At 36.9% G+C, this 18,639-nt stretch overlaps 1 protein-coding gene across 2 annotated transcripts in view; it reads left to right on the forward strand.

Moving 5' to 3' along the window:
* Positions 1-18,639, forward strand: part of efnb3b (ephrin-B3b) — a 98,297-nt gene that overhangs the window by 75,538 nt on the left and 4,120 nt on the right. For both annotated transcript variants that reach the window (XM_067401773.1, XM_067401775.1), the window contains exons 3-4: positions 11,823-11,915; positions 14,685-14,753. In XM_067401773.1, coding sequence (XP_067257874.1) covers positions 11,823-11,915; positions 14,685-14,753 — 162 coding nt within the window. The remainder of the gene's footprint in view (positions 1-11,822; positions 11,916-14,684; positions 14,754-18,639) is intronic.

The following is an 18,639-nucleotide window of genomic DNA, read 5'->3' on the forward strand; positions in this document are numbered from 1 at the left end:
TTGCCGTTTGGCTTTGATATGACCCAGAAACAAACAGTCCACCAGAATATTCAGCCACACTCTCTGCTTCACTTCTCCTGTTTTTCTGCCTCATACTTGCCAGCATCTTTCTTTATATAGCAACCCCCCTCCTTCCCTCTTTCTCCATCTCTTTATCTCTCTTTCTTTCTCCCTCTTGCTTTCTTTCACTGAATGCCATCTCCTTCCTCCCTTCAGACCATTGACCCACTTCCCTCTTTTCTTGCTCTTTCTTTCCCTCCACACTTTTGTCCTTCACCTCAACAACTTCTAAGTCTTCGCTCTTGAAGTGAAAGTTGTCCGGAGGGCAAACAAATGTTTTGGCTGTGTTGCATCAGCAGCGTGTTTCGTGTGGCTAATTGAGCAAGTTGTTGAATGTGTGGTGTGCCGGGTCAAAGTGGAGCATAAGAACAGTCGATATTGATTAAGAAGAACAGAGAGAAACTAGTAGATAGATAGATAGATAGATAGATAGATAGATAGATAGATAGGCAGGTGGATGGAAAGATAGAATGACAGGCAGGTGGAAGAATGGATGGATAGATAGACAGACAGACAGACAGACAGATGTTGAGCATCAAATGCATTGATCTCCTTCAGTCCTCTCTCACACTTTCTTTCTCTTGTCTTTAATTAAAATTCATCGGATGTTTAGGTTCATGCAGGCATGACTCATCCATTTTGAATTGAACCCACACAGTGTAAGCAGATATATTCAGATTCCTGTTGCAGTACACAACGCATAGATCCACACGCACGCGCTCCACTGAGGTCTGCACTCAAGCGCTGTTGCCCACAGACATGACCCAGTTAGGTTGGATGTCCTTCCTCCTTTCCGACCCACATCCTCACTGTCAGCTCGCCGCACTACCAGGGTTACAAAAGAGCCGTGCCGGAGCATCGATGACGTTATTTCCATAACCCCACATAACCTAGGAGTCCTGCAGAGATATACCATCATGCCTTGCTCCACTCTTTTGCTCTGAGATGGAGTGTTGCTTTCTAGAATGCTGGTGTCTGGAGAGGCTTGTTGGTAACATTTAAGAGAGTGTATATATAATGCATTATGATATTCTTTATGCATTGAAGAAGAATTCATAATCCTTTATGCAAGTCTTGCATATAATGCACACTGGTAATACAGTATGTATATGCTACAGTCATGTACAATAGTTATATACTTATATTATCAGTAAGTATTTGTACGTACATTATCCCAAATGTTATTATAATATTTGCATATACCAGCCCATGTTCAAGCATTAGACAAGGGCAGGACGTCTGGATCTGTGTACAGCTGAATCAACAGACTAGGTAAGCAAGCAAGGACAACAGCGAAAAATGTCAGATGGAGCAATAATAACTGACATGATTCATGATATCATGATATTTTTAGTGATATTTGTAAATTGTCTTTCTAAATGTTTTGTCTTTCTAAATGTTGCTAATGTACTGTTAAATGTGGTTAAAGTTACCATCGTTTCTTACTGTATTCACGGAGACAAGAGCCGTCGTTATTTTCATTTTTTAAACACTTGCAGTCTGTATAATTCATAAACTTCATTCTTTATAAATCTCTCCAACAGTGTGTAATGTTAGCTTTAGCCACGGAGCACTATCAAACTCATTCAGAATCAAATGTAAACATCCAAATAAATACCATACTTACGTGATTAGACATGCTGCATGACAAATACTTTGTAAAGATCCAGTTTGAGGGTTATATTAGCTGTGTGAACTTTGTTTATGCTGTTAAAGGCAAGCGCGAGCTCCGTGGGCGGGGAGTGTGAGCATTTAAAGGGGCCGCAGCCTGAATCGGCTCATATTTAATAATGCCCCAAAATAAGCAGCTAAAAAAATTAATAAAAAAAAAATCTATGGGGCATTTTGAGCTGAAACTTCACAGACACATTCAGGAGACTTATATTACATCTTTTAAAAAGACGTTCTACGGCACCTTTAAAACGCATAAGTTTTGCTACGGTTATGCTACGCCAGCATTTTTGAACCTCGAAAACTGAGACTTTCGAAAACGCTGGAGACCCCATTTTAGTTTGAAAACGCTGGTTGCATTTCTATATAAATGGACCAAAACTGAAACTTTTGAAAACAATGGCATGGTTCTCCATGTTCGCTCTGCGTATCCTTGACGACCGTGTAAACAAAAGCATGGAGACTGAACTGCAATCTTTGCTGGCTTTGTTGTCAGTTTTAGTAGCCATTTTGAAGTTAAACTCTGCATTTTTGTAATATTGCAGCTCCCTATATGCACAAGAAGCAACTGTTTAGACTTGTACGCGCATGCCCAGTGTGCATGAATGGTCATGTGATATGCGTTTTCATGGTGTGGTGTAGACGGAGATTGTTTCTGAAAAGCTGCGGAAATGCCAGTGTAGACGAGGATCGTTTTCATTTTAAAACGCTGTTTTAAAATGAAAATACACTAGTGTAAACGGGGCCTCAGAGTCAGAACTTTTCCTTATTTCTGTTTTTGTATTTCTTTGCATGTGGCTTTTTTTCATGTTTCATTTAAAGATTTGTTTTAAAGGAAGGGAATAGGATCAAAGCTCATTGTGCCTGCTGTAACCGCTACACCGCAGCTCTTTTGCACAGAGCATATTACATTATCTTTTCATATTTAATCTGTTTTGTATTTTATGTAATGTATTTAAAGGCTTTATGAGCGTTGATGGTGTTGATATTCATACAGTAGATCCCACAGCTGATTTACAGTCCAGCAGATTTTACAGCCTGAACAGGATTAAAGCTGTCTGATCTCATTACATGAGCCACCAAATGCTTTATTTGTTTACACGCTTATTTATAGACTCAAATCAACCTTATCTGGAGAGAAGGATGAGGGATTTTTCAGATCTCGTGCTCTCTCTCTGTGACCTCTGCCCTCGTAAGCTGCTTTCTTCTCTTGGACACTTGCTCTGCTGGAGTTTTTATTTGTGTTGTGTTTACTCATACAGGCTGATGGGCTGGCAGCTGGAGCAGTATTAGAGATGGAATGGTTAAGAGGTCAGTCGGGTTAAACTCTCTCTAGTGGTTCATAAGCCTGCCTGGCAGGCCTCCAGTACCAGCCTTCTCTCAGTACTCGACCACTGGAGCCTTTAACCTCATACCCGCTCAAACACACTACAACATCCATTTACAGCGTATGCGCTGTCTGTGCGTGTGGTGTCATGTATGCTTTGGATTCAGCTTTAAGATTGTAAGAGTGATTTTTTTTTTGTGTGTGTTTTCTGTGGTCTGGTCCCATGCCGCCCCGGGGGCTGATCGAGAGAGGAATGACCGTAATCTGTCTGGATGGGTCGAAATGTGAATGACTGGCCACAAATGAAAATGTCATTGAGCATATAGGAAAGATCATGTCCGGGCTGTAGCTAATGAGGTCAAAGGTGGGAATGATTCAGGTCCAGGGGAGCCCACAGCTATGTATTCAATGCATTTTATGTCAAAATATAGGGAATATTGCGAGTTCGGTAGATGGTACTAGATGCACCGATTGCAATTTTCTTGGCTGATTCCGATACCCGATTTTTTTGTAATTGTGACCTGCTAATTTCTACCGATTCTGTTTTTTTTTTCTTTTTTTTTTCAAAGAACTATAGTTGACAGCATATACAAACAAAAATCTACATTTCTTCAATGCAAAATTTTATTTTCATAAAAAACAAGTTTTATTTCTTCTTTATTTCTTCTAAACCTCTTACTGGCTCCAAACTTTTGAACAATAGTGTATAATGCTTTTAAATCTTCTCCTTCTTTTCTTTTCTTTTTGTTTTTTTGCTGTCGATTGAGCTGAACTTGTATTAAACCAGCAACATTCCACAAAAAAAATTTAAAGGTGCCCTAGAATTAAAAATTTAATTTATTTTGGCATAGTTAAATAACAAAAGTTCAATAGTTCAATACATGTAAATGAGTCTCAAACACCTCCTTCTTATATAAATCTCATTTGTTTAAAAGACTTCCGAAGAACAGGTGAATCTCAACATAACACCGACTGTGACTCAACAGTTGGGATCATTAATATGTACGACCCCAATATTTGCATATACCAGCCCATGTTCAAGCATTAGACAAGGGCAGGACGTCTGGATCTGTGCACAGCTGAATCATCAGACTAGGTAAGCAAGCAAGGACAACAGCGAAAAATGGCAGATGGAGCAATAATAACTGACATGATCCATGATATCATGATATTTTTAGTGATATTTGTAAACTGTCTTTCTAAATGTTTCGTTAGCATGTTGCTAATGTACTGTTAAATGTGGTTAAAGTTACCATCGTTTCTTACTGTATTCACGGAGACAAGACTGTCGTTATTTTCATTTTTTTAAACACTTGCAGTCTGTATAATTCATAAACAACTTCATTCTTTATAAATCTCTCCAAGTGTGTAATGTTAGCTGTAGCCACGGAGCACTATCAAACTCTTTCAGAATCAAATGTAAACATCCAAATAAATACCATACTTACGCGATTAGACATGTTGCATGGTGAACACTTTGTAAAGATCCATTTTGAGGGTTATATTAGCTGTGTGAACTTTGTTTATGCAATGTATTATAGAGTTGCGAGCTCTGTGGGCGGGGAGCGTGAGCATTTAAAGGGGCCGCAGCCTAAATCGACTCATATTTAATGATGCCCCAAAATAGGCAGTTAAAAAAATTAATAAAAAAAAATCTATGGGGTATTTTGTGCTGAAACTTCACAGACACCTTCAGGGGACACCTTAGACTTATATTACAGCTTTTAAAAAGACATTCTACGGCACCTTTAATTCACAAACTGGGCTTTATGTGAAGTATTTTCAATTTATTGTATATCCTAAGAGAAATACTGAGATATACTCAGTTTTGTAATACTTCAATATTGTTGGGATCAGAAAATTACATCAGAGCACATGTAATGTCCTTATATTTTGTAGAAAAAATGGAGACCCAGCTCAATATACAGTCAAGGGGCCCAGAATTGCTTGCTACGGCCCTGCCTATGTGTGTGGGGAGTAGATTATATATACACTCTCATATGTCATTTATGTTTTAAACATGTTTGCTTTTGACAACTGTATTCTAGTGTTACTGTGAGTGTGTGTGTGATCATCTGGGACATTATGAGCTGCAATTATGCACCATTGCCAAGACTGTCAGTGTGATATACTCGTACTTACCTCAAGAGGCTCCTTAATCTGTCCTGCTCACACAAAGACGTGCACATACACACACAATCTGATGTGGTTCTTTATCATACACACACAGAGCTATTTATAATGACATCGCGGTCTTGTCAGACACGCCAGGGTGAAAGTCGTCTACAGAGAACGTTCTCTCTTGTGCCTCTTCTGTGAATGTCATAAACTGACCAATCAGAACGCAGACTGCTACGCTCAGAAACATTAAGGAAACATTAAGAGAAGTGCCATCAAAATCTGCATCCATTTCGACATCAGCAGCCATTTTCCCTCTTAAATTGATGTTGTTTTGGTGGATAACGGCATAAATTGTGCCTCGCAAGAACGTGGAGCGTTTCTCCTGCTTTTAAAGTTAATGGAAAACATTATGTTTTCATGCCGGCAGTGAGTCTTACGTGGCACCTTTTTTGGGGGGGGGGGGGGGGGGTACTCTTGAATTCTACCGTCCTTCTCTCCTTTACCTGTCAGCACTCTCTTAATTGCTTATGAGGGCTTCGTTAATGGCTTAAATCAACCATATGAATGTGTTTCTTGTGATTTATTGAGTCTTATTTAGTTTCAGGAAATATGAAGTGTGAGCCAAAGGTGGAAATAGTTGGCTGAGGACAGCAGTGCAAATCTCTCTTGGTTCAGTACTTTACTGAAAAAACAAAACAAAAAAACTCTCACATTGAATTCTAACTTCATGTTTTGGAGCTCAATAATGGATGTGTTTTGATATATATATATATATATATATATATATTGTATATACAGTGCTGCTTGAAAGTTTTGTGAACCCCTTGCAGAATCTGTGAAAAAATTTAACAAATTAAGAGAGATCATACAAAATGCATGTTATTTTTTGTTTAGTACTGTCCTGAGCAGGATATTTTACATAAAAGATGTCTACATCAATTCACAAGACAAAAAAATAGCTGAATTTATTAAAATGACCCCGTTCAAAGGTTTGTCAACCGCCGATTCTTAATACTGTGTGCGGTTATCTGGATGATCTAAAACTGTTTTTTTGTTTTGTGATGGTTGTTCATGAGTCCCTTGTTTGTCCTGAGCAGTTAGACTGCCCAGCGCTCTTCAGAAAATTCCTCCAGGTTCTGCAGATTCTTCAGATTTCCAGCATCTTTTGCATATTTGAACCCTTTCCAGCAGTGACTGTATGATATTGTGATCCATCTTTTCACACTGAGGACAATTACTTTTAAAAAAGGTTCAAACATTCACTGATGCTCCAGAAGGAAACACGATGCATTAAGACCCGGAAGGTGAAAACTTTTGAAGAGGATGAAGAAGTCCAAATTTTTCATATTTTGTTTAAATAGCATTTTTTTCCATTTAGTACTGCCCTTCGAAAGCAACAGAAGATACAATTTACCTTGATCAAATTCAAAAAGTTTTCACCCTTAATGCATCATGTTTCTTGTTGATGCTCCATATTTCAACATACATTAATATTCATGAGATTTTAAGTGTTATTTTAGAATTATTTATACGCTGTTATTAATATTTTGAATTAGCAATATAATTAAGAATTTTTAATTTTATTTTTTAGATTGTTAGTATTTTTTTTATATATTTATATTTAGCTTTAATATAAATATATATATATATATATATATATATATATATATATATATATATATATATATATATATATATATATATATATATATATATATATATATATATATATATATATATTTCAGTTTTTGAATAATTAATTTAGTACTTCATCCTTTAAGTTTGTTTTTCATCAATATTTTATTTTATTTTATAAAACATCAGTTAACAGTTACCATTTTAATAGTTTTACTTTTAGTTAACAATAACAACTCTGAATTTGCTGCAAATAGCGAATTAAAATTGTATATATTTCACACACAAAACTATGGATTCTGAAGATTGTCATATGAAGTACTTTTATGATGCCGATATGGTGATTTTTGGAGCTTGACAGCCCCTGGTCAACATTTACTTTCCCTGTATGAGCAAGAGCAGCATGAACACTCTGCTAAACATATTCTTTTTTGTTGCACAGGGAAAAAAAAGAAAGAAAATTATGCAAATATGTAATGAAATGAGGGTGAGAAAATGATGAGATTTAAAATGGTTGTAATCAACAGGTTAGAAATATTCCAGAATATTCCTTTAACTCACAGAATATGAATATTTATGACGACATGCACTCTGCTGTGAAAAATATATCTAACATGCATGCTACACAAATGCATCAGACACACACACATAGTCTCTCACTGTCTGTAATTCTCCTAAACACACACTCACACACAAGTGTGCTTCCACAATAATAGCCGTGGGATAACGCCCACACATAACACACACGTCTGACTGACATGCGCTTTATCACCATCATTAGTGCGACAAGAGGCATCCCAGAGCCCCTTTACATAAACACATGCGTGGGAGATGCACTCTCTCTCTCTCTCTCTCTCACACACACACACACACACACATACAGAGCCTCCCCGGCTTCATTTGTTCGTTGTTTTGTTCACTAAATCACTCTTGTGGCCTTTACACTTCATTTTTTTTATCAGTTCTTTTCTCTTGAATCTTTGTGACATGCAGCAGCTACTGTCTTTACGCATGTTTTTACTCTTATCGTGGAGAAATACACACATTGATGTGAATAAAATACACATAGTCATTAAGAACAAAAGACTGTGATGTTTCTAAATGACTTCTGCCCTTCGTTTCTTTCCGTTCCTGTTTTATGAGACTTGGAGAATGGTGTGCCTCTGCCACTCCATCCTCTATTTCTCCTCATCCCGCCATCACTGCTGATCATTGTCTCAATTACTCATCCTGTCCTTACTTTATTCTTTCTCCCTCTCCCGTCCTCGTGTTTCCATCGGTCTCTCATCCCATTTTTAACTCTTTATCTCTCTCTACCTCTTTGTTTCTCTCTCTTTGTGTTCCATTTATCTTTAAAGTAGAGCCAAAGGTTCAGCTTTGCTATTTACAATAAACAGTATTGTTCTTGTTTGTCTTTTGTTTCTCCCCTTTTCTTTATCTTTGCTGCAAAAACTTTCAGTTTACAGGGAAGAGCAACATTCATAATTCTCAAAAGAGAATCCTCTCTCACTCTTTCCACTCTTTCTTGCACTTTCCTTACTGTTGTCTGCTCACACATTTGGGCTTTCCATCACCTCCTATCATCTCTATTCTCAATCACATCAGCAACAGCTTGTCACAGACCATCAGTGTCTCCCTTCCTCTCTGTCCCTCTCTCTTTTTCTATTTCACAGAATGTCTCAGAATATCTAGATGTTTTAGGGTTACAGTTAACCTTGACCTTCCAGCTCTGTCTGCCTGCCTGTCTGTCTGGTTGTCTACCCATGTGAAAAACGTATGCTTCTATAATGTACTTAAAGTGCTCTATTTTCATGCACTAATTTTGTACTTAATATACTAAAAATTCTTCTTTAGTACTTCTTAAGATAATCTTAAGAACATCTAAGTGTACTCAACTGTGCTATTTTGAGACACCATGAAATATGAACTAAAATGTGCTTTTAATATACTATCTCTGTATTTGAAAATATATTTAGTTACCACTTATAGTACAATATGGTAGGGCTGTCAAACGATTAATCGCGATTAATCACATACAAAATAAAAGTTTGAGTTTGCATAATATATGTGTGAGTAATGTGTGTAAATAATATGTATAAACACTACCGTTCAAAAGTTTGGGGTGAGTACAATTTTTAAAGTTTTAAAAGAAGTGTCTTCTGCTCACCAAGCCTGCATTTATTTGATTAAAAATATAGACAAAAACAGTAATATTGTGAAATATTATTCCAATTTAAAACAGCTGTTTTCTATGTCAATATACAGTAAAGTGTAATTTATTCCTGTGATCAAAGCTGTATTTTCAGCATCATTACTCCAGTCTTCAGTGTCACATGATCCTTCAGAAATCATTCTAATATGCTGATTTGATGCTCAAGAAACATTCATTATTATTATCAATGTTTAAAACAGTTGTGTACAATATTTTTTCAAAATTCTTCGATGAATAGAAAGTTCAAAAGAACAGCATTTATTTAAAATAGAATATTTTCTAACATTATAATTGTCTTTACTGTAACTTTTGATCTTTTAACTCATCCTTGATGAATAAAAGTATTGATTAATTTTATTTCTATCCCCCAAAAATAAAATTAAAATTCTTACTGACCCCAAACTTTTGAACGGTTGTGTTGAACTTTCTATTCATCATAGCGTCATGAAATAAAAATGTAAATAACTGTTTTCAACATTGATAATAATCATATAAGTTTCTTGAGCATCAAATCATCATATTAGATTGATTTCTGAAGGATCATGTGACACTGAAGACACTGAAAATTCAGCTTTGATCACAGGAATAAATTACACTTTACTGTATATTGACATAGAAAACAGCTGTTTTAAATTGGAATAACATTTCACAATATTATTGTTTTTGTCTGTATTTTTAATCAAATAAATGCAGGCTTGGTGAGCAGAAGATACTTCTTTTAAAACATTAACAAAATCTTACTGACCCCAAACTTTTGAATGGTAGTGTATAAATACACACAAAATTAATGTATATATTTAAGAGAAATATGTTATTTATGTACAAAAAAAAATTATTTATATATAATATAAATTATATGAAAATATAAATAAATACATATACTTGTAAATATTTCTCAAATATATACATGGATGTGTTTGTATTTATATATACATAATAATTACACACAGTACACCCACATATAATAGGCAAACTCAAACTTTTATTTTGTATGCGATTAATCGTAATTAATCGTTTGACAGCCCTACACTATGGGTTGTACTATAAGTGATATCTAAATACATTTTTTAAATACAGAGATAGTATATTAAAAGCACATTTCAGTTCATCTTTCAGTTCTAGACCATCTGTCTATTGTTTTACCTATGACCCTGTACAAACACACTCTGCAGTCCTTCGGTGAGGCTGAGAGCATGATTGAGGGTGAGATGAAGGTGTGAAGGTCTCTTTTCTTCACACACCCTTCATGGGTCATTGGTGGGAATGTTATTTTTCTGCCTAGGGGTAATTTTTTTTTTTCTTTTCAGATGCTGATCAAATTGTTTAAAAGGTCCACTTGAGACTGACAGAGAGCGATATATTTGAAATAAATGAAGGAATCAGAATCAGGAGATTATAAATATTATACACTTGAAGGATTAGGGTGTGTCTGTCCTCCATTTAATTTCTCTCTCTCAGTAAATAAGATATGGCACTCTCACTTACATCAGGTCATTATTTCTCTCTATGTCTTTCTTTCTTTCTTTCTATCGCTGTCTCTCTCTCTCATTTAAGACGGCCAGACCTTATTACCAAGGACAAGCTGTCCTGTCCTGTCTTTGGCCCGTGGGTCTGGCCCACATGTAACCAGCCGTCGGCCACTCTTAGCTCACTTCAACCCACATGCATCTCACATAACATTCACCTGTAGCCTACTTCATATCAGGAGCAGCCATCGCTGGCCCAGTTAGGTCCATGAAGCTCACCAATATCATTTCTCAAGATCCTGTCAGCATAATGGAGGAAGTGAAATGAGTCCTGGATTGAGAGAGTTTGTGTGTGTGAGTGATGGATGCAGTTTGAGGCGTTTTAGGATGTTAAATGACCTCCTCTGGGACCGGAAATTAGGCCTCATTAGAGCAGCACCATGATGCAGAGTGACATTTGTATGTGTTAATCTACATTAGATCAAATATCTATGCAGAATGACTGTGTGTCAGTGGGAACTATTATTGCTACAGTATGAGATCTGTGTCTGCGAGTCTGTTCACGGCAGCATAGTGTATTACACATGCTGTTTTTGTAGCATGCAGTATGCATGCTGTGCACATTAGGTACTTTTTCTGTATGCATAAAATACCCAGATTTGATCAATTGTGCAGTATACGACCAGAGCACACCATGTGAGATACTGTATCCCACAATGCAGTGCTCTCAACTTGACCTATGTTGAGATAGTTACTATCTCTGTCTTGACTCACCGTTTGATCAGACTGGCAAAAGTTTAGACATTTTTACTCAAATTGTGGATTTAGAATAACGTTTTAAATTCAAAGTAACTACTACGCTCTGATGCTAACTATTTTATACGTTGTATGTACAATATCTCTGGATATATTTGTGGAAATATCAGTTCAGACCGCAAAAAAATCTTCCCCTTGAAACGACATAAATAAACTTGAGAAGCAAAACTGCATAAGATATTAAGACTTGTGTTCAGAGAATGTATCTATAATAGAAGTGTATTTTGTCTGCACTGGCAGTTTAAAACAAGTGAAAAAATCTGCCACTGCAGTAAAACACAAATACACGTGTAAAAAAGATACAAAAATAGATGTACATTCAAGATATAATCTATGAAAACAATGCGTAATATCTTATGCAGGGTTGCATTTCAAATATTCTTCTCTTTTAAAGTATTTTACTTGTAAAAATGTAATAAGACCTTCAAAACAGTCTTTTTTTTGTATTGATGTTGATTGATGGCTGTATATTATACAGTATAAAAATAATAAAATCTCTTCTTTTCTTTCACAGCTACATCAGACGGGACGCGTCAGGGGCTGGAGAGCATGAGAGGAGGAGTTTGCGCTACACAGGGCATGAAGGTGGTGCTGAAAGTGGGACAGAGTGAGTAACACACACACACACACATACACACAAACACAAACTCTTGGGAGCATATCGGCAGACAAAGCCAGAGGGGTTGGTCACCTGAAACAGTTACGGATGCTGGATTTGCAGAAACTTAGGCTCAGTAAAGCGTTTCTCTCAGTGGCACACATGACCACTCTCATGACCAATAGCTGTTGTTTACACACAAACTCTGTCGGGCCCTTGTTAGTTTTCATTATTAAACTCAGGAAAACAGCGGTAAGTGAATCCCAACAGACTGTGGACACAACTCCCTGAGCCGTAACAGTACACCACATACACACACACTCGTGTCTGTTTAGTTGTGTATTTAGAGTTATTTATCAGTCATGCCTATCAAACTACACTGTTGAATGAAAGAGGATTCAACACAGCTATGAAACATTTTGTTGTTTTTCTTTTCCAGTTTATTATTATTTATTTTTTCCTCTCTCCATCTTTGGCTATAATTAGATTTTTCTTTTCAGAACATTTATTGACTTTACTTGAAAATCCTTTTCTGTTTCTCTTTTCCACTCTCACTCTCTCACTGTAGTTGTTATCTGCTTCGTGGCTGAAAGGTCACGTCTGTTTTGTTTGTCATCTAAATAAAAGCCGTTTCGGTTGGAGATATCTGATGAGATGTGCCTGCACACACACAGACTGTCATGGCATTTTGACAAGTGTGACAGCTCGCCGTAAGCTCAGAGATGACTGTGTGTGTGTGTGTGTGTGTGTTTGTGTGAAATGTCTGTCTGCTGTCTAAAGTGTTTGTAACCTCAACAGTAGCCCCTCGACAGCAACATTTGTGGTGTGATACATCTTAAAGGGACCACATTTTAACTTTTGCATTTTATTCTGTTAAAGTTGTTCCCTGTATCTCAATATTGCAATAAATCAAGGTCGACACAAAAGCCTCTTAAACGTCTACAAACACTCAAGTCTCAGTTGAGCTCAAGTGCTCAAAAAGGGCATAAGTAAACCAATATCCTTCACAAAGTTCTCTTTGATATAACGGATAAATAAAATAATGTTAAGTAAAATTAAATAGTCAAAGCGTACTTGGTTTTGGCTGTAGCTATGTCCTCAACTCATATGAAATGGTCACAATTTATATTAGGTGTACTTACATTTAAATTAATCATTTGATACAATGCACTTATTGTGTGTGTACATGTTTTTACATTGTACTTATATTTTATAAACACCTGCATGTAATTACATCTGTAATTAATTTCTGTAATTACATTTATGATTACACTGTTGACCCATCCCTTACACCTTACCCCTACCCTTAAACCTACCCATACCACCAAAGCTTTCCCTAACCTTACCCGTATCCCACCTCAATAGCAGCAAAAGTGTTTTGCAATTCAAAATATAACCAATAAGTACAGTGTACTTATTTTTTGATGTAAGTACATAGTAGTTAAGGCCACCTAATATAAAGTGGGACCTATGAAACACCTGCGATTCACAACTACCTCCTAATGCTCTCGCATTTGCGTAAAGTAGCCTTGTTGACAGGTTTGAGTGAGTAGGGGCAAAATGCACAAGATATAGTACCTTCAATGTCCTGTAGATGGCAATATTTCTTCATTTGTAGCAGAAATAAACTGCTGCAGAAAAAGTTAGGTGCCATGCAAAATTTTATTTTTTTTTAAATGTACTCAAGTAGAGAGTAAAATTTGCTAATATCTTTTAGTGTTGTCAAAAGTACCGACTGCAATACCAAGAAGGTACTGAAATTTTAAAAAAAAACGTGATGCTTTGAGCGCTGTTGAGCGGATTCGTAAACACCTCTGATTGGCCATTGTGTTCACATGCTCATCAGATATGTATGTGATTGGCTACAATGATCAACACTTCAAAAACATGACAGTGTCTTGACAGTGTCATTGACAGACATCAATGACACTGTTCACCGAGAGCTTACACAGATACACACAGGAGCGTTTGAAAGCTGGCGTCTATCAGCAGACCGGCCAGCTTTCAAATGCTCCCACTCCTGTTTTCAAATTCAAACATTTCCGTGTGCTTTCAAACGCTCCCCTGCGTTGATCATTGAAGCTAATCACAGACATATATGTTGAGTGTGTGAACACAATGGCCAATCAGAGGTGTTTATGAATCCGCTATACAGCGCATCACATTTTTAAAATTTCAGTACTGACTTGGTATCGAAGTCGTTACTTGACAACACTAATATCTTTGATACTCAGTCAAACTACAAAGTAACCAAAAAGATACTTAAGCATTACATTGGTCCCACTTTATATTAAGTGGCCTTAACTACTATGTACTTACATTTAAATTAATCCTTTGATACAATGCACTTATTGTGTACATACATGTTTTTACATTGTACTTATATTTTAAAACACCTGCATGTAATTACATCAGTAATTAATTAATGTAATTACATTAATAATTACACTGTTGACCCATCCCTTACACCTTACCCCTACCCTTAAACCTACCCATACCACCAAACCTGTCCCTAACCTTACCCGTATCCCACCTCAATAGCAGCAAAAGTGTTTTGCAATTCAATATGAACCCAATAAGTACATTGTACTTATTTTTTGATGCAAGTACATAGTAGTTAAGGCCACTTAATATAAAGTGGGACCATTACATTTACTCAAATACTTTACACGACTGCTTACAAGGTTGTGATACAGATGCATATGTTGTTCTTACGTTGTTTTCAGGTTGACTGAATCATTATTATTACTAACCTGTTTCCCAATTGTTTGTCCATAGGTCCATATGGTCTGCCGGCCAAATCTCCCAAACCTGACCCTGCGGGCCGTATCAACAACCAAAATCCAGGTAAACACAGCTGCCTTCAGTATCATGAGGATACGGCTCATCCCAAACAGACACAACATTAATAAAAGAACAGAACTAACTAAAGGAACAAGGGAAGGAAGCGACAGATGGATAGAGAGAAACAGGCGTCTTGGTGCTCAGGTTCTTTTTGATATATTCCACCCTTCTGTTTGTTCTCTCCTCCTCACGTTCCCTCATTTTTTTCCCTCTTTTCCTCTGTTCTGCATCTTCTACGGAGGCCCCTAAGCTGCAAACTGGAGGCAGAATGCGGTGGGGGTAATGGCCGTACAGGGAAAGATAAAGGATGAGAGGAGGAGAGAGCCATCGTTTCGGAGACTTATTAATGCCATTAGTTTAGCGGCCCGGGTTTAGTTGGTCCTGAGAGGAAGAAAGACACAGAAAATGGGAGGGAGAGAGGGATGATTAGTGTATGATGATAGAATGAGAAAATTACTCACACTCTTTGTTTCCTCGGGTATGACATTTGGGAGTGCGAGACTGGAGCCTTGTGTCTTATTCTGTTTTTTCTTTGACATACAGACACAAAATAACAGAGAGAGATTGTGTCTCATTATCTGTCTATGTATCTATCTATCCATCTGTCTATCTATCTGTCTGTCTGTCATTGTATCTGTCTGTCTGTCATTGTATCTGTTGTTCTATCTATCTATCTGTCTGTGTCTGTCTATCTGTCTTCAGTTGGAGTGGTGGAGGGTGTAGGTGGGTTTGGGGGGCTTCAGGTCATTACGAGCATAAATAACACGGACAGTCATAAAGACATGGAGCGAAGGTGGAGGTGGAGGAAAGGAGTGAGGGATGGAGTGAGAAAACGAGAGGAATTGTGTCAAGAATAATGATGGGCCAATTGAGAGCGCCTGCAGACAGATCCCTGTATTTCCGACCATTCTCTTGCTCGGCAGGGGCTCTCATTGTCTCCCGTAGAGATCACAGCTGCACACACACATATACACACACTGAAACATCAGCTATGTCCAGCTAAGTTAGCACAATGGTCATTTGTTCCATCTCTTTTATTTAAAGTGTGTAATCAAACCTGTTGTACCTTTCCCATCTGTGTTTCCCAAAGGCTATAGTTTGCCTTTATAAAGTTCACTCTGAAAATAACAATTATTTATTCCGTGGAACACAAAATTAGAACATCATTGATGAATTTTCAAACTGCCAATTTACATACACTAAAAGTATACAATGACTACGGGCTGTCAAAAAGTAACATGATAGTGTTCCATACAACTAGGTTTGTGTGAATACCACAATTTCAATTCAATTCAAAAGTTTATTTGTATAGCACTTTTTTCACAATACAGTACATATTGTTTCAAAGCAGCTTTACAGAAAATGCATGCTTTAAATGTAATAATCTAGAGGCCATAAGTTGTTATTCTATGAAATTTCATCATTTCATGCATATTTGATGTCACCAAACACCGTTGGTTCGTACATGTTGTGCAACCAACCGTGGTGTGGTGACGGAGGGCAAGATTTTCATTCTAAAAATCCCTTTCTCTCATTAGTTACTCACCCTCATGTCATTCCAAACCCCTATTTTTTTGTTTTTGCACACAAAAAGGACGAGAACCCTTCATAACATTAAGGTTAAACCACTGTAGTCAAGTAACTATGTTTTTACTACTTTTCTGGACATTGAATGTGATCATTTCTTTGCTTTCAGTGGAGGATTAAAAAAAAAACTCTCGGATTTCATCAAAATATCATCATTTGTGTTTCGAAGGTGAACGGAGGTCTTACGGGTGTGGAACGACATGACTAATTAATGACAGAAATTTCATTTTTGGGTGAACTAACCCTTTAAATATGAATGTCTTCAGAAGACTTTAAATATACCTCTGAAGTCACATGGACTACATTCAATTTGCTTTTTTCCATTTTGAAGCTTGACAGCCTATGTGTCAAAGCAGCAGCTTGGACATACAAAAGAAAGAAACTCCTACGGGTTTGAGATGTTCATTGTTGGATGAACTGTCTCTTTAATAACCTATAAAGTCTTTATAGTAAGCCAGTCCACCTTTGAGAATGACCATGTGGTGGTTATCTAGCACATCTCTATTGTGAGGTTTTGTACTTCCACAGGTTCTTCATCTTAAAGAGCCCAATCAAGTCACAGCGTTTAGATTGGCTTTCATTTCCCCTGCGAAATGCCTCCCACACGCCATAATCCCGTTATGTAAAGATAAATGACTAATATAGCCTCATAGATCCCACATCTATTAAAATGCTCTCTCAGCTGTTGTTCATAGAAGAGGCTAAATACTCAATACTGCAGCCCATAAACCACAGCTCATGTTTCCATGTGTTAAAAAAAAAGTTATTTATTATGTGTTTTTATTACAGAAGAGAACATTTAGAGCTGCTGCTCCCCGGTGTGTCCTCTGAGTGTTTAACAGCTTTTAGGGCAAAAAAATTGAACGATAAACAACTTCCAGCAACAAAAAAACTGTTGCTATATTAAGAATAATTCATGGTGTAGCCTCGTCTACAAGTACTGTAAAGGCCTATTCACACAGAGGAAATATTCAGCATGGATATTCACTCAAAAAACAACAATTTTGAATTTAAAAACAGAGCACTTCTATGAAACTATTCTTACTGGAGACAAAACTTTGCCTGATTATGGAAAGTTTTTCTGGTTTACAGTTGAACAGACCTTTTGTCTGACATTTGTGTCACTTCTGCATTTTGTTCTTGTTGTGAACAGGACTTAATGCTGTATCCAAATACTCATCTCCCGATCTCTATTTTTTCAACTCAACGGTCCGATGATTGTGGTTCACGTCTCCATTGCCAGACCACAGCGGCTGACCACAGGTTTACACGTGCCAAAACATGCATGTTTGCGGAAACCCAATCCACCTTGACTCATTTTGATCTGAGTCACTGGTCAGCGAGTTCAGAGAAAAGTCCAGTACTTTACAACATCCTCCAACTTTATTCCGATTTCTGACAGTTTGAGTGAACATGGAGGGCTCTAATTGGTTCAGTCTGATCTGTTAAGGACATGAACAAGCCAATCAAAAGGGTTAGATGACTGGCTCCATTTAATTTGTTCCATTTGATTGGTTAAAGTCATTAACTAGCCCATCAAATGACGAGGTAGACGGAGGAAGGCGCTGCTAGAGGGCAGGATGTGGCAGCGCTAATGAACCCGCAACATCAGACTAATACTCATGTAAATGTCAGAGGGCACTTCTCTGAGTCTGCACTCCAATACGGGAACAAGTTAAAGGTGGTCATCTCACTAATGGGTGTCACCACATGCAATCCAGAAAGTTTCCTGACAAAAAGCACTGAACTTTGGAAAACCATGCTCAGCCAAGGGGCGTCACTTTACGGGACTTATGTGAACTAATTTAATGTTGAAGCTTGTTCAATCAATATGTGACTTCCATCATTTCCATCACAAAACTTGTAATTGTTGATAAATTCTTTTCAAACTGCCCTTTTAATTATGATATTCAGACCATAAATGTTGTTTTGTCACCTTAATGTGGCGTGGCACATTGCTGAAACTAATTCAGTGTCCATAGCTTGTTAGTTAGCTAAATAAAATGCACATCAATAAAATCATAAATATGAAATATGTGCAATATTTAATATATGCATTTTATTTTTACTTATTTTTACCTGCTCAATAGAAACCATCTTTACTGTCACTTTTGATCAATTCAATGAATCCTTGTTGAATAAAAGTATTAATTTCATAAAAAAAAAAAACATTTGAATGGTAGTCTTTGTTAGAATAAATCTCTAAACTCCATTAAAAAATGTCTGAAAAAGAGGAATTTTTTTCAATGAACAGCTTTAATGACAGCCACCATTTAAATTATTATATCTCTAAATTGTTAAT

This window comes from Chanodichthys erythropterus, chromosome 11 (genome assembly GCF_024489055.1).
Source record: "Chanodichthys erythropterus isolate Z2021 chromosome 11, ASM2448905v1, whole genome shotgun sequence".
NCBI lineage: Eukaryota > Metazoa > Chordata > Actinopteri > Cypriniformes > Xenocyprididae > Chanodichthys > Chanodichthys erythropterus.